Raw genomic sequence first — 17,356 nt, 5'->3', positions numbered from 1 at the left:
GTTATTATTTGCCAAGTAAAGGCATTCAATTATTTACTAAATGAAGAGAAATATCAGTGATTGCATTAAAAGTATAAGATTTCTATACCAATTATTCGAGTCCCAACTCTCAAGTCTAAAACCGTCAAGTTTGTAAGTCCAATTTTGTGCAAGCAAGATTTGAATATTTGACGGGAAAATAATTGATTCTTTCATTAATCCAAAAATGTCTTATTTATTTGTGCAATTTTATTTTACTAAAACAGAGATATAGTACTATTATCTTATCTACTTATAATAGAAAGTAGCTTAGGTTAACAGCATTTTTTTTGTCCGTATTACATTTAATTAATTTAAAAATACACATTACATAAATTGCCAGTCCTGTTGACTTTGGGTATATATTCAGTTATCAAATTAATAGTTTTAGGTGTTTTCAAATCCTATTTTCCTCTAAAATAGTAGGAGGAAAATTGTATCATGTCAAAATGAGACATACATTTCTTTACAAAGGTAAACCAAATTCTATGAGAAACAAGAGCACTGCCTTAGAGTGCTAAAACTTACTCCGACTAAAATAGGATAATATCTTATCCATTGCACTATAAATATTTTTGTAACCTATTTTGAACTTTAATTATTTATAAAAAATTATCAACATAAGTTATTAATTTGGTTGAGATTAAGGAGTAATATCTCATAATCTACATTGAAATAAAGGTGTGTATTAAAATTATATGCAAAAATATATTAACTTCAGAAATACTGTACATATGACACGCGGTAAGTTTAACTGCAAACAACTGAATAAAATAATAATAATAATAATAATAATAATAATAAAGCACAAACTTAAAATAAATACAATAATTCATTATTGCTAATAAAATTGTAAAATCAAGAGATTGTTAAAATTATGTAAAAAGTAATTAAGTAATATTAATTTTTTATTTAATACTCCATATATTTTTATTATTATGGCTAGACAGCCTAGACTAGTGGTTGGACCGATCCTATTTTTAAAACATCAAACCAGTATGAGGTTTCATCCAAAACCAATTATCACAGGAAAAATGTCTCACCATGTAATTAAGTTTATCTCTTTTTATTTCATGTTATCTCCTTCCCAGTTAGTTAAGATGACCCCTTTCGTTTTTTTCATGTGTTTTGTAAAAATCATAATAAATAACTAAAGCGGAGGAAAAGTAAATTATGAGAGAATAATATGGAAGAGACTCTCTTTTACATTATTCTCTATGTTACTATACTTCTTCTCAACCTTAACTATTTATTATGATTTTTCTAAAACACGTGTGAAAAACGAAAGGGGTCATCTTTAATGGGACAGAGGGAGTACTATATATTTGCATTGTGAAACATTTCACATGTGAATATCTCAATACATCCCCACATGTAAATCATTTGTATTTGTTAATATCTGAACAAGCCACTCGTGATTCGTCACCTCCAAATGACACATTTAACTCTGGCATAAGCAATGCTCTAATATCATACTCTCTAGTTAAATTGTACTTCCTCCGTCCCCAAAAAATATACACTTTGGATTCAACGCGTGTTTTACTGCAAATTTGGTAAAGTAAGAGAGATGTAGAAAGAAAAAAGTAATTAAAGTATTATTAGTGGGGAATAAGTCTCACCTCATTAGAGAGAAAAGAGTTTCCAAAATTGGAAAGTGCATATTCTTGTGGGACGGACTAAAAAGAAAAGAGTGTATATTCTTATAGGACAGAGAGAATATTATTTTTGGGTTGTTCCAAAATAGTTGAGTCATTTACTTTTTAGCCAAAACTTTATCATCTTTCATGCTTTACTCTCTCTTTATCTCTCTTGTTTTAATCCCTCTCTAACTTACTCTCTTCATTTTAACCTTTAACACATCAATTTAAATCACGTGCCCAAAAAAATGCTCCAACTACCTTGGGACGGAGGGAATATTAGATATTACGGAGGTTAGGTATAATTCCACTCACTATAACGTACTCCGTACATGATACATGAAAAGTGAGACCAACCAAATTTTATTGAATTTTCATCCTTAAATCAATTGGTGCTACAAGGAATGATGAACTAGGTGTTAAAAATGATTTCTTTTTATGTTAACAATGTTGACGTGAGACAGCTCAAATATGAATGTTTCAACATGTAGCATTTGGCTCAAGAATGAAACTTAGCTCTATTATCGTGTTAGATCTTGGGTTTAGAAATCATCTTATTCATTGAAGTGTAATTTATACATCCATGCTAGCAAGTATACTTTAAAATTGAGATATTTTTCTATAAAAACTTTAATACAGTGAGACAAGTATTTAATTTTGATTCTACAAATGGATTTTTTAGAAGAAAAATATTAAATTAAACAGAATATCAGAAAAAAATGAGAAATGGGAGAAAAGGGTAGTTTTACCTAATTTCTTATGCAACTCTTTTGGCGGTTATCTTGGACAGCAGCATTTCCATGGCTGATTCTCTGAAGCAAACATATTAATTCCGTGTCTTAGACAAATACAAGTCCAACAAATCACGATAATTATGTTTTCTCTTTGCAGGCAACTTTTCAAGATTATAGTTTTTTTTTATCTTGAATTTAGTTTTTTGTATTTACTTGCTTGCTAACAGTATATGCTTACTCACCTCACACTATCTCTGCTCAAGAGTTTGTCTCTCACACGATTAAAAAAAACCGTGAAAGGACACCCTTTCTCTCTCCCTCTCCTTTCTCGCTTCGCTCATTTATAGCTTCATTTCTGTTGTTTTCTTGGTACATTGTGCCCTGCACTTCCACTGCTAATTCCGGAATTTCTCTTCACAAATCTCTCACTGATGGGGTACGTACTAAACAAGCCCAAAAGCAGTGACAGCTCAGCTAGCCCAAGGAAGAGTATGAGTTCGGCATTACCAAAGAGTTCGGCCTCAGCCTACAGCTCGGTAAAAGCCAACCTATCAAGCTCTGCTCTCAGGTCGGCATCAAGCTCTACTCTCAGATCGGCAACCAAAGCAGGAGTATGAGTTCGGCATTACCAAAGAGTTCGGCCTCAGCCTACAGCTCGGTAAATGCCAACCAATCAAGCTCTGCTCTCAGGTCGGCATCAAGCTCTACTCTCAGATCGGCAACCAAAGCAGTTCGGTCTCAGTTTTCGACCGAACAAGGAGTTAGTGGACCCATGCAGGATTTCCACAACTTCCAACACACCCACTACCACGTGGCGTCAACTCAGGCCACGATCTTAGGCCATGACCTACACGACCTCCACGACCTAGAGTGATGATGTAAGCCACGATCTTAGTTCAATGTATAAATAGAACTTAGATCTGATAGAAAGGGGTTAGAAGCTCTCTAGAGAAAAATAGCAAATAGCAAGTTTGTACTTGTAAGCTGTAGAAAACAGATCAAGCAATACAATCTTGCCCTCCCTTCTTCCCGTGGACGTAGATTTACTTCAGTAAATCGAACCACGTAAATCCTTTGTGTCTGCATTTTCATTCTCTACCAGCATTTGCTAACATCAAAAATTCGCGGATCCATCACTGGCGCCGTCTGTGGGAAGCAGAGAACCAAATTTGTGATAAAGCGAATTTTTGACCATTTTTTCAACCCAACAAATGCATACCAGATCACAGAGTACCCGTATTTCTGTCCGTGACAACCGTGAGGAAGTAAGTCTAGCTCGCAGGTCTGAAAAACGGCCTCGGGAGACATCTACTTCCAGTTCTCACGAAGGAGCAAGCCACTCCAGGAGTCATCGCACAGAGTCTTCCCAGCAGCCCGATTTAAATGAGGTTGTCAAGCTGTTTTTGGCCGAGAAGCAGGAGGAGTTCTTAGCCTTCCTGCAAAAAAGCCAGCAGCCGGAGAAGAAAACGGGGGATTCTCCCTCCTCCTTCAGACATGAAAGTCACTACTGCAGTAGTGACGTGTCCTCCAGGAGAGAGAATCCTCACCCCCGACATGTTCTTCCTCGCCGAACCCCTTTTGAAAGAATTCAGAGGGCACCGGTACGAAGTAGATTGGGACCACGTCTCAATCCTGAGACGCCACCCGCTCAGTTCGTACCATTGAACAAGCCAAGAGCGGAAATTTTCGAACTACATTCCGAAATGTTCGAAAAACCAAAACGGATGACGAAATCAGCCACACGCCGAAGTCGTGATGCATATTGCTCCTTCCATCAAACCCACGGTCACGATACCGAGGAGTGCCGAAATTTGGCTGCAGGTATTGATGTTCTTGTGAAAACAGGAACGCTAAAAAAATACCAAAGCAAGCAGCCGAAAAACAAAAAACAAAAGGCAGAGAGGTACGAGCTGCTTTCCTCAGAATCCGAAAAGGCAACAGGATCCCGAAGACGATGACGAGCAACAATATGATGGAGTAATCCTAACTATTGATGCTTTCCCTGCCGGGAAGACTAAATCGTCCCTGAAGCCGTAATTCCGGTTGAGATCGGCATACCCAGTTTCCGAACTCTAAACTTCTTCTCAGCAGAACTGAATGAGGACGGACTGAGAGCCGAGCTAGATCTTGCCGAAGAAAGAAGAAAACTGGCCTGCATAAAAGCAGCCAAGTACAAGGAGCAAGTAGCCCGGTATTACAACCAAAGGGTGAAGAAGCTGCAACTTCAAGTGGGAGATCTCATCTTGAGAAACAACGAAGTCAGCCGAGCAGAAAAGCTGGGCAAACTCTAACCCACCTGGGAAGATCCATATCGGGTGTCAGAGGTCCTCGGCAAAGGGTCTTATAAATTGACTCTCAAGTCAGGAGAATAAACGCCCCGAACATGGCATACTTCCAACCTCAAAAAGTTCCATTTGTAAGAGACAGTTCAGTCAGTCTTATGTGTTTTCTTTGTTTTTTTACTTGTTCTTGTCTCTACGTGCGTTGTGTCTGTCTATGTGAGTGTCGTCTCTTACAAATATAACTGAGGTATCTCGTTCTTCAAAGGCTGATCCCCTTTTTAGAACATACAAGCCAACGATTGTGCGTCAAAGCTTCTAAAGAGGATACAAGACCACAATTCAGCTTAAACAAGCAGTTCGTCCGAAACGAGCTGCAACAAGCCAACGATTGTGCGTCAAAGCTTCTAAAGAGGATACAAGACCACAATTCAGCTTAAACAAGCAGTTCGTCTGAAACGAGCTGCAACAAGCCCACGATTGTGTGTCAAAGCTTCTAAAGAGGATACAAGACCACAATTCTGCTTAAGAATCAAGCACTTCGTCTGAAACGAACTGCAACAAAAGTCCGATTCTCGCGATAAAACTTGCCTGAATTAGGACAAGGGAAAGTCCAATCCACGCGATAAAACTCGCCGAATTAGGACGACCAAGTTCGGTCAAAGAAGTTTACCTCATAAGACCGATGACGACCATGTCTAGTCAAAGAGGTTTACTGCATAAGACCACTTCGGTTAACTGGGAAAGTCCGATCCACGCGATAAAACTCGCCGAATTAGGACAAGGGAAAGTTCGATCCCGGCAACGAAAATCGCCAAATTAGAACACAAAGACGAGTCCGGTCAAAGATGTTTATTTCATCAGACCAAAGACGAGTCCGGTCAAAGATGTTTATTTCATCAGACCAAAGACGAGTCCGGTCAAAGATGTTTATTTCATCAGACCAAAGACGAGTCCGGTCAAAGATGTTCATTTCATCAGACCAAAGACGAGTCCGGTCAAAGATGTTTATTTCATCAGACCAAAGACGAGTCCGGTCAAAGATGTTTATTTCATCAGACCAAAGACGAGTCCGGTCAAAGATGTTTATTTCATCAGACCAAAGACGAGTCCGGTCAAAGATGTTTATTTCATCAGACCAAAGACGAGTCCGGTCAAAGATGTTTATTTCATCAGACCAAAGACGAGTCCGGTCAAAGATGTTTATTTCATCAGACCAAAGACGAGTCCGGTCAAAGATGTTCATTTCATCAGACCAAAGACGAGTCCGGTCAAAGATGTTTATTTCATCAGACCAAAGACGAGTCCGGTCAAAGATGTTTATTTCATCAGACCAAAGACGAGTCCGGTCAAAGATGTTCATTTCATCAGACCAAAGACGAGTCCGGTCAAAGATGTTTATTTCATCAGACCAAAGACGAGTCCGGTCAAAGATGTTTATTTCATCAGACCAAAGACGAGTCCGGTCAAAGATGTTTGTTTCATCAGACCAAAGACGAGTCCGGTCAAAGATGTTTATTTCATCAGACCAAAGACAAGTCCGGTCAAAGAAGTTTACTTCATAAGACCTAGGACAAGTACGATGAAATTTTTTCGCTAAGCTGTAAATACACAGTGTTAGAAGCGAAAACAAAATTTCATTTTCAAATCTTGTTCGGCACACAACTCCGCTACCCTACCAGATGGCGTTACGCTATTACAAAGGACTATTCTACTGTCCAGGGTTGCTAAAGTCGAGCCATCTATTCACAAAATCCTCGTGAAGCTGAGTTCGGGCGTTCCAGGCAGCTGCAGAATAAGCAGGTCGACGAGATGCTCTAATCGACCTGCCACCTCTTCTCTGAGCCCGGGAAGCCCTAGCACCTCGGCGGCGAAGAGTCTCTTCACGAAGCATTTGCCGATCTTGCTCACTCATAGTCACAACTCCTCGGCGAATTTCAGTCCGTCCCTGTCTTGACGATTCCGGTTGCTCCTGAGCCCGTTCTCGTCTTGACGTTTCCGGCTGATCCAGAGTTCGTTGTTGACTTGGAGTAGGATTTTGAACAAGGGAACCAGAGGTTTGATCTGGAGTGCGAGCATCTGTTGGCACGATATGCCGAAGGAATCTTTCTATGGAGGGGCGCCGAGAAAGAACAATGTTGTACCGAGAAGCCCAACGCCGCAGTGATGTCACAACTTGTTGGCAAGCCGAGCTCTCCAGCGCATTGTTCCTCCGGAGTACATGATATTCCTCCCACAGTTCGTCAACTCGTTCCTGAACTTCAGAGATGGTCATTCCCCCGCGCACACGGATGTAATCCTCGTACGCAGTCCTCTCAGCAATGGTCGTATTCAGCTCGGCCTCCAGATCATTCTTATCGGACTCTAAGTCCCTATTATCGGCCTCCAGCTTCATTGAACGAGCCAAGAGTTCGTCATTCTTCATCTGGTCAGCTATAGCTCTTTTCTCAGCTTCGTCTAAAGCCGAAGAGTACAGCCGCTTCCAGTGAAGTACCTCCAGCTCCTTGAGAGTTAAGAATACAAAGCAGCTACGTCAGTTCGGCATTTCAGCTTACCGAGCAGGTAGTAAACCACAGCAGGAGTAAGAGAGTACGAAAGGCTAAACAAAGACACAAGAGCAGAAAGAAGAATTTTTTCATTCATAAGAAAAAAATTTTTCTATACAAGGAGGGCTTCAAGGCCATTTTACATAAAGGAAGAAACTAAACTAAGAGAAGGGAGACGAAATCATACTTCGCTAGCTTCGTCTCCGCCTTCTCGGTGAGGTTCAGCTTCCTTCTCCTTATCTGCTTCAGCTTCAGCTTCAGCCTCTGCCTCCTTGCTCTCCCCAGCCTGCTCGGCGCCACCGTAGCCGATCTGCTGCGCCTCCTGATCGGCCTGCTTATCGCCGACCTCCTGCTCCAGCGGCTCGGCCTCACCCTCTCCGTTGTAAGTCGAAGCGGGTGAAACGGGTCCCACGGAGGCAAAGATAGCCTCCAGGTTCTCGTCCCGATCAGCTCGACAACTCCGGACTCGGTCTGCAGAAAGCAGGACCGAGGACGAAGCGAGCTCCTCAAGGAGCGGCAGATTCTGAAGCCGAGCTGCTATCTCTCGGCTGTACAGAGGCAGCACGACGTCGGCCCCCTGCTCGCCCTTATCGGCAATTAGCCTTACCAGACTACCGACAAAAGCCGAGAACTGGCTGCTCAAAAAGAGTTTCTCCGTGTAAACACGGAGAGCCTCCCCCTGGGCAACCACGGCGGCAGCATCACTCCGTTTCGTCTGCTCTCGCTGAATGACGAGCTGGTTTTTGGCAAACTGAGCTTCATCCTGGGCCGAAATCCTAGCAGCTCTGGCTTTCTCAAAGTTTGCCTCAGCCTGCTCGGCCCGGTGACAAGCAGCCGCCAATTTCCTCTGCATCTCAGCATAGTCGTTGGACGCTTTGGAGAGTTCGACTGCGACGAGCTTGGAGAGCATATCGTTCCTCTGAAAATGGATAAGGAAAAAAGTCAACAGAGGGCACCAAAAATACAGGACAGAAGCCAAGCCAAAGAATCAAGAAGACAATTCACCTCGGCGAAGTCCGTGGGCCATAAAAATGGCTCACAGATATGCTCCGAAGGAGGCGCCAAGACCACGTCTTTCTCTGACGCTCTCGGGGGCTTCTGGGTCTTCCCCTTCCTACTTGCCGAAGTCGACTCCGGCTTCTTTGGACCCGAAGAGGTCTTTTGCCTCTTCGGATTCTTCTCGGCATCAGGCGCCGAGCTGGTAGCCTTCTCTCTCTCCGGCTCCTTGGACTCCGAAGATTTTCGGGTAGCCTTGTTCAGCATGTACACTGCCAAAAAGCAAGAAAGCAAGGTTAGTTTTCTTCGTTAAAGCAGTAGAGCATAAAGATAAAGAGAAATCCTCACCCTCGGCCTCTTCGTCCGAAGACGAGATGTCGAACACGACGTCGCCCTTGACGAGCTCAGACTCCGTGTATTGTTTCCTAACTATGGGAATCTTGTTGAGCTCGCCATCGAGCTCGTCCAACGGTTCAGGCCGAGGATGACGGATAACGGACTTCGGCCCTCTCCAGGGAAAACTAGGAGCCGCAGTCCTATTATAAAAAAAGAAGCGATTTTGCCATTTCGGCCATTTGGTTTTACAAAAGGCCCTAAAAGGCTGTAAAGGGACCAAGTAAAACCAAGATCCCTTCCTTTTAAACTGGAAAAAATTAAGGATTGCCCTCAGAGACAGATCCTTATCTAGCCTACGCAGTTCGGCTGCAAAAGCCGATAAGTGCCTCCAAGAGTTCGGAGTCACCTGACCTAAAGGGAGTTGAAAAAAATCTAGCAACTCTACAAAGGCAAGGGGAAGAGGGAAACGAAGCCCGCATTCTAAGCTGGCTTCGTAGACGGTGGCGTAACCTTCCGGCGGCGAGTCCGCCCTATAAAGGTCGTCGGGAATCGCAACCTTCCCCCCAGGAAAAGAGTATTTTTCGTGAAGGGATATCACAGTATCCTTACTCAAGATACTGTGAAAATACTCTACGGTCTTCTCCCCGGATTCTTTCCGGCTAGAAGACCCCTTACCCCCTTCACCACCGCTACCAGACTCAGACGAAGAAGAAGCAGACATGGTCCTTACTCTTTGCAAAATCTGAGGAAATTTTTGAAAGCGGAAGAAAATCTTTCACGCAAAAGATAGAGAGTGCAGAAGAAGCCAATAGCAAAGGTGTTCAAACGATGAAGAAAGGCGGTATTTATCAGATTTGGAAAAGATTTCAAATCATCGCACCGTTTCATATCCCACCTTTTCAGGATTCGACGGCCGGATTTTACTGTCGCATTTAATGCCGCATTTAATGCAGTCACGCGCAAGGCACGTCCCCTGACTTCAGCCTCCCCCGTACCCTTATCCGGAATGCCGAAGTGACTCGCTTCGCCGAAGTGATTCACTTCGCTTTTCGGGGGGGGTAGTGATGGGGTACGTACTAAACAAGCCCAAAAGCAGTGACAGCTCAGCTAGCCCAAGGAAGAGTATGAGTTCGGCATTACCAAAGAGTTCGGCCTCAGCCTACAGCTCGGTAAAAGCCAACCTATCAAGCTCTGCTCTCAGGTCGGCATCAAGCTCTACTCTCAGATCGGCAACCAAAGCAGGAGTATGAGTTCGGCATTACCAAAGAGTTCGGCCTCAGCCTACAGCTCGGTAAATGCCAACCAATCAAGCTCTGCTCTCAGGTCGGCATCAAGCTCTACTCTCAGATCGGCAACCAAAGCAGTTCGGTCTCAGTTTTCGACCGAACAAGGAGTTAGTGGACCCATGCAGGATTTCCACAACTTCCAACACACCCACTACCACGTGGCGTCAACTCAGGCCACGATCTTAGGCCATGACCTACACGACCTCCACGACCTAGAGTGATGATGTAAGCCACGATCTTAGTTCAATGTATAAATAGAACTTAGATCTGATAGAAAGGGGTTAGAAGCTCTCTAGAGAAAAATAGCAAATAGCAAGTTTGTACTTGTAAGCTGTAGAAAACAGATCAAGCAATACAATCTTGCCCTCCCTTCTTCCCGTGGACGTAGATTTACTTCAGTAAATCGAACCACGTAAATCCTTTGTGTCTGCATTTTCATTCTCTACCAGCATTTGCTAACATCAAAAATTCGCGGATCCATCACTCACTCTTCTTGAGAAACTGTCTGTATTCAAATATTGTAACCGCACACAAATAGGCATAGAAATTTTTCTCAATCTGTTAAACACCATTTAATGCCTATTAGCTCTAGACCGAGTTAGATCGCTCCTCCCCACTATATATAGCCATGGGCTCCCGCTAATTCCCTTCAATCTTATTCATGCAATTCTGCTTAACTTCTTTTAAGTGGGAATCCTTCACTTTTCCATAAATGGAGTCTCGCTAATTGTCTTGATTCTTGCTGTTTTTCCCCTTTCTGTTTGCAAAGTTTGAAGCTTTTTGAATACTAGGATTCTGGGATTTTGGGAAGTGGCTTTACCATGTAAATTTATCTCATTTTGCTTGTTGGTTTTTGGCTCTTTGCATTTTGGTTTGAAGTAGTTGATGATTTTGAAAAGTTTCTGTTTAGATGTAAGTTGAGTATTGATATGATGGATCTGAGCATTATTGTTGCCAACCTTTAGTTCACTTCTGTGTTGTTGATCAGTAATGCATTCATTTCGTTAAATCTTTTCTGTTTCTGATACTAACATGGAATTCATGTAGGACTAGGAAAGTTCTTGCAGAGCTATGACCAGTTTCTGTGTTTGATCCCACTTCATTCATCGCTGATCGATTCTTTTGTTCGTTTTAGTTGATCATATACAAACTATTCTTTTCAAATTTTGTCAGGATGTAACCTGTTCTCGAATTCTTGACAGAGTTTTAGTTGACATGGACCTCTTGAAAGGTCTCAAAGTATTATACATAGCCTCAAAGATATCCCAACTTTTTTACAATAATCAAGTAGTTTTATGTTTCTTCTGCCCACAGCCTTTTATGTGCAAATATAGTTTGTGATATTAGCCTCTCGAGTACCACTTTTGTTCGTTTCAGTGTTGTTTCATTTACGCGTTTCTTTGTTAATATTTGTGTGAGAATTTTGGGATGGAGGAAACCTTTGTTCCCTTTCGTGGGATTAAGAATGATCTCAAAGGGAGGCTTCCGTGCTACAAACAAGATTGGAGTAGCGGGATAGGCACAGGTATCAGGTTCGTGTCGTTGATCATGCTTCAAATGTAATGCACATAAATAATTCTCATGTTTGTGACTGTCATTTCAGGATATTTGAAATTGTAATTGCTGTTTTGTAGGATCTTGGCTCCAACAACGTATATATTCTTTGCATCTGCAATTCCTGTTATATCTTTCGGTGTGCAACTGGAGAGAAACACCAGTTAGGCAGATTCGCCCGAATATTCAAAATTTGGCATCTTTTTGTTATGTTGCAAAGATCTTATAGGAAAACTTGGTGTTGTTGCAGATGGAACTTTAACAGCAGTGCAAACACTTGCATCAACTGCACTTTGTGGCGTGATCCACTCTGTCATAGGTGGACAGCCACTACTTATACTTGGTGTAGCCGAGCCCACAGTGTTAATGTACACTTTCATGTTCGATTTTGCCAAAGATCGAAAAGATTTGGGGGAGAAGTTGTTCTTAGCCTGGACAGCATGGTATGAGTTTTTAGTTCTTTACACTTGAAAGGCCAAAAACTCTACAAATTTGCTATTGAATGCTGAACTGTCTTGTGTAGGGTCTGTGTGTGGACGTCCATTTTGCTTTTCTTGCTGGCTATCTTAGGTGCTTGCTCTATTATCAATCGGTTTACGCGTGTTGCTGGTGAATTGTTTGGTCTTTTAATCGCAATGCTCTTTATGCAGCAGGCAATTCGTGTGAGCATCACTGTACCCTTCCTCGGCTTTCTTTTCATAGATAGGGAATAATTTTTAGCAACCATCATGGCCTTCTTAAGCGAATGAATTGCTAGGCATTCTTAGAAAATTATTTGTGCTAAATCAGTGGCTTCTTTAGTCAATCACTAGGCTGTCATTTGTGGCTCAACTAGTCTGAAAATATTGCTTTCTAGTCAATTATTTTTAACTCTTCTTTGCAATTTGCACCTGCTTTTGTGAGGATATGTATTGCCTGTCTAATCTCTTTCATCAAGATGATTAAATCTCCGAGTTATGTTTAGGGAGTTGTGGAGGAGTTTGGCATTCCGAAGAGAGGAAAAGAAAGTGCAACTGCTCTTTTACCTTCCTGGCGCTTTGGAAACGGAATGTTTGCTTTGGTGCTTTCATTTGGCCTTCTTCTTACTGCATTGAGGAGTCGCGAGGCTAGATCCTGGCGCTATGGTGCAGGTGCGCTAACTTTCAAGAATTCAATTAATAAAGGAAATTTTACGAATAAGTTCAACTCCGGATTGCGTATAGACAGAGTTTGCTAACTCGTAGCTCTAATTTGAAGGGTGGTTTAGAGGGTTTATCGCGGACTATGGTGTCCCGCTGATGGTGCTTGTGTGGACTGGTGTGTCTTACATACCAGCTAACGACATTCCTAAAGGGATACCAAGAAGACTCGTTAGCCCAAATCCGTGGTCAGCTGGTGCATACACGAACTGGACAGTCATCAAGGTGCTTCTCCTTTATCGTTTCGAGATAGCTTTGCAAGTGATAAGATACCCCATATCTGAGTCACTGATCTCTCTCAGTTTTTTGGATGTCTTAGGACATGGGGGATTTGCCACTACTTTATATAATTGGAGCATTTATTCCAGCCACAATGATAGCTGTGCTTTATTACTTCGATCATAGTGTTGCATCTCAACTTGCACAGCAGAAAGAGTTCAATCTAAAGAAGCCGTCTTCTTATCACTATGATCTCCTGCTCTTGGGACTTTTGGTAATTACTAATTTGTCGATCATGATTTTTTATTTGTATTTCTCATCATTTCACTATAGTAACGTAATATTTCGTGGTAACTAGGTGATAATATGCGGTCTCATCGGCATTCCTCCTGCCAATGGAGTTATTCCGCAGTCCCCAATGCACACGAAAAGTTTGGCCACTCTGAAACATCAGGTAAATCCAGAAAATTTGAAGAATTGAATAGCCACATAGGTGTCATCTCATTGCTGTGGGCCTCCCTTTCAGCTTTTGAGGAACAAGCTCGTATCAACTGCACGAGATAGCATCAGTAAAAACGCCAATCTATCTCAGCTGTATAGAAGCATGCAAGAAGCATACACAGAGATGCAGACTCCACATGTATACCAAACTCCAGCTGCTTTGGTATGCTTCGTTCAAGAATGGCTTATTCCTTTAAACACCGATTGCATATTCTTAACCACTGTTCTGAATAGGGACTAAATGAGCTGAAAGAATCAACCATTCAGCGCGCATCCACTAGTGGCTACATGGACGCGCCAGTTGATGGTGCCATCTTTGATGTGGACAAGGATATCGATGATCTCCTACCTGTGGAAGTTAAGGAGCAACGCGTCAGCAATCTGCTTCAGGCCTTAATGGTCGGATGTTGTCTTGCTGCCATGCCTCTCTTGAAAAAGATCCCCACTGCCGTCCTCTGGGGCTACTTCGCCTTCATGGCAATAGAGAGCTTGCCAGGAAACCAGTTCTGGGAAAGAATTTTGCTGCTTTTCACAGCTCCAAGTCGAAGATACATGTAAGTTCGTGCTTAAGAGCGCACCATAATGCTCAGCACATATTCTGACTCTCTGCTACTAATGTAGGGTGCTAGAGGAGTATCACGCGACCTTTGTGGAGACTGTGCCTTTCAAAACAATAGCACTCTTCACATTGTTTCAGACGTTTTACTTGCTTTTATGCTTTGGAATAACGTGGATCCCCATAGCCGGCGTCCTCTTCCCTTTGCTGATCATGCTTCTTGTCCCGGTGCGCCAGTATCTGCTTCCCAAGTTCTTCAAAGGAGCTCATCTGCAAGACTTGGATGCTGCAGAGTATGAAGAAGCCCCTGCTATTAACTACAACATATCCTACGACGTAAGCCTTCGTGTCACGGGTTTAACAGTAGTTTTGTGATGTAAATAAGAAGGTAATACGAATGAATAACACAGGTTTTATGCATTCAGGAACAAGGTAACACCATCAATCTCGACAGTGGTGAGTTGTTGGACGAGATGATTACAAGAAGTCGTGGTGAGATCCGCCATGGTCGTAGCCCAAAGGTCCATAGTTCAACTCAGTCACCTCGGGAGGAAATGAAGTCCATGTACAGTCCTAGGCTGCCTGAGAGGGTGCAGAGCCCACATCTTAGTGAAATAAGATCGGAGTTAAGCCCGAGGTTGAACGGTAGACAAGTAGAATTAAGGCGAACCCCGAGCCCTCTCGGACAAAATAGTCATGGATCATCATCTTCTTGATCCAGACAATCTCCATTAGTTCTCAGTTTGGTGCTTGAGAGGTCCTTATTATGTAGAAGAGACTTGAGTAATAATTTAGATATTTGGCTGTTCTAACATCTTAGTTTTTGTGTTTATTGTCTTCCTACATTGTATACAACGTTCACTCTCATGGGCAGAAGACAGTTAATCATAAAAATGGGAGTTATTTATTTGAAACACACTGCTTTTTTTCTTACATTTCTTCTTAGTATAGAGAAAAAACAAGCATATACTTATTGATGGATGAAAAATAAAAATGCATTAACTTTATATGTTAACATATTATAAGTAGTGTCTGGTTTCAAATTATAAGATACTTGAAAAAGTAAATGGACTCTATTTAAACAAATGAATATGTATAAAAATGACAAGTTTTTAGTGTATGTACTAGTTTTCCTCTTTTATTTATGCATAAATAACATATTTGTTCCTTTTCTTTTAAATAATGGATGTCCCACAGAGCTCCTAAGTCAGCTTGTCTGTCAATATTTTGAGGTGATATTTTGTCCAGGAAAAAAGGCATCAAGAGGAGCAATTATTAAACTGACAAATGATTCGAATTTAAAAATGTTAATTGATTAAATGCATTATAACTAATTAAAAGTTGTCATGATCATGTATTTTAGAACAACTTGCTTATCTAAGAATTTGATGTGTACAAATGTCAATTTCAGTTTTAGCCTTCATAATGGAGGAAAGATCATTAAGTTGATTGCCTTTTCTCTTGTAATCACCAAAGATTGGGTAATCTTTTTTTCTCATATTGCAGAACAACATGCAATACCTAACTTTTGGCTTGTCTCACTACATTGATTATTAAATCAAAGTTGGTTTTTGCACAGTATGAGATTGATATATAGCACCAATAATAGTCATGACAAGTTTTTTCAATTAAACAAAATTGCAACAAGAATATTTACAAATTCCAATCTTTGTGTAAAACATTCAAATCAAAGAATGAGAAAAAAAAAAGAATCGTAGTGAGATAAGAAACATACAAAGAGAAAATGCGAAGGAGTTATAGAGTAGGATAGGGAACACAAGTTGGTGGAATGTGTATGCAAGAGCAATAGATGTCCATATGATGTCCCAACCATTATTGTCCTTCTTAGAACTCAACCAAGATTCGTAACTAATATGCCCATAATTTCATAAAATAATCCACTTTAGAAATTTTGTTTTAAACAATGGGTTTGGGAAATGCAATATTATCCTAAGCAAAATTTATATATATAATTTCAAGATAATCAAGCAAAACCGATCAAGATTCAACGGAAGTGTGACTAGTGATGCCACCGGTTCCAGAACCAGCGGTTATGGTTCCACGTGAAGTGGAATCCTGACTGACTAGACTAATGGCATTTTTGGTTCTGGTTGCATGGATTTCACAATTTAACTATGCTGAATTATGATTTATAATGGCTGATAATCAATTAATAATAAGTTGATGATATAAAATCAAAGACCGAAACGGGAGTACAAAAATTGAATATAGAATAATAATAATAATAATAATAGTTTTCTTCTAGAAATATTTAAAATAAAAAATGCATAAAATATGTGTTTCCGGCAAAAAAAAAAGTACCCCTACACTTGCCTATTAGATTTCCGATTAACAGGAGAAGCCAACGGTTTGGAAGCATCGATGTTGATTTCACTATGTCTTGAACCGGAACTGGCCCAGTACAACCAATTAGCTAGTTTCGGGTTAACCACTACTGCCGGTTACAAGTCCAAAATCAGAACCGGTAGGCCGGTCCAGAATGGCTATGCATCACTAAGTGTGACGCATGGTAAAGAATGATCTTTTCATGAAATTTGTACTCCTATTTGATAATGTTTACTATGTGGCTATGGGTACGTGACATCATAAAGTTAGGTATCTAAATGGATTAAGAAAGAGTTCGTACTTGATTTATCAAGTGATATCCTTCCATATCTTAAACAATTTAATGAAAAAAAGCTGGACATGATTCGATATTTGATTAGTTATCACGCTCAAAGAATATCTTACCTTTTGTCGTTTTGTGCATATCTCTTTTTTTATTGAATCATGCAAGTGAACTACATGCATGTATGATGGAGTACTAGTATATGATATTTTTACCACCAATTATTAAGTATTTATAATATTACAAAATTGTAGAAATAAAAAGAGCTTCACCAAAATATGTCAGGCAAAAGGTTGGCCCCCATGTGACCTAATCATATGGAGAGGCGAAATTCATAAATTATTTTTACGCCTTTACTTTTTTATCTTTTTTAATATTTTGTTTGGAAATAGATCTTATTCGGATATTTTAGGATGTTTCCATATATTTATAGTTTCTAAACTAGGTGAAAAGGGTAAAATTTAAAATATATTTCATGCAACTATTTCACTTTATTGTCATGCAAGCATCATTAGTTTTACTTAATTTTCTTCTTAATCAATGGCTTAACACCAAATTTCTGCTAACCGATTGAAAAAGAGTCCGTGGTTAGACATAAAAATAAGTTAATCGTCAAATATTTAAATATTTTCTCCGCCACTAGATTTGATAGTTATGAAATTAATTGAGAACCAAAAACTAATACTAGTACAAATAAGTTAAGAGGAAGCTTAGATGAATATATTTTAAATCAGGAATTAGGACTTAGGAGAACTACTCTTAATAATTTAGTCATGTGTTGTCACACTCAGTAACAAGAATCGACAAATAGGGATTATGTAAGATATAATATAATATTGGGTTTATTAATTTAATCTCTCTTGTTCAGTGTGGTTGTTCGTAATTGG

General features: G+C 40.6%; 1 protein-coding gene across 4 annotated transcripts; it reads left to right on the top strand.

The window, feature by feature from the left end:
• The first annotated feature begins 10,422 nt into the window (after positions 1-10,422).
• LOC121762114 (probable boron transporter 2) lies at positions 10,423-14,754 on the top strand. Of its 4 annotated transcripts, none has more exons than XM_042157886.1 (12): positions 10,424-11,364; positions 11,467-11,549; positions 11,637-11,829; positions 11,910-12,048; positions 12,351-12,516; positions 12,623-12,789; positions 12,884-13,057; positions 13,142-13,237; positions 13,310-13,447; positions 13,519-13,838; positions 13,906-14,176; positions 14,251-14,754. In XM_042157886.1, exons 1-12 carry the CDS (start codon positions 11,261-11,263, stop codon positions 14,554-14,556), a joined length of 2,157 nt encoding a protein of 718 aa, XP_042013820.1. In that variant the 5' UTR covers positions 10,424-11,260; the 3' UTR covers positions 14,557-14,754. The 4 variants fall into 4 exon arrangements, with proteins under 4 accessions (XP_042013822.1, XP_042013820.1, XP_042013823.1 ...); XM_042157889.1 differs by having other exon boundaries at positions 10,425-11,357; XM_042157887.1 differs by having other exon boundaries at positions 10,427-11,364; positions 14,266-14,754.
• The last annotated feature ends 2,602 nt before the right edge of the window (positions 14,755-17,356 follow it).

The sequence above is a fragment of the Salvia splendens genome, chromosome 13, assembly GCF_004379255.2.
Source record: "Salvia splendens isolate huo1 chromosome 13, SspV2, whole genome shotgun sequence".
Taxonomy (NCBI): Eukaryota; Viridiplantae; Streptophyta; class Magnoliopsida; order Lamiales; family Lamiaceae; genus Salvia; species Salvia splendens.
The sequence above is the reverse complement of the archived record's forward strand: the minus strand, read 5'-3'. Positions and strand labels throughout refer to the sequence as shown.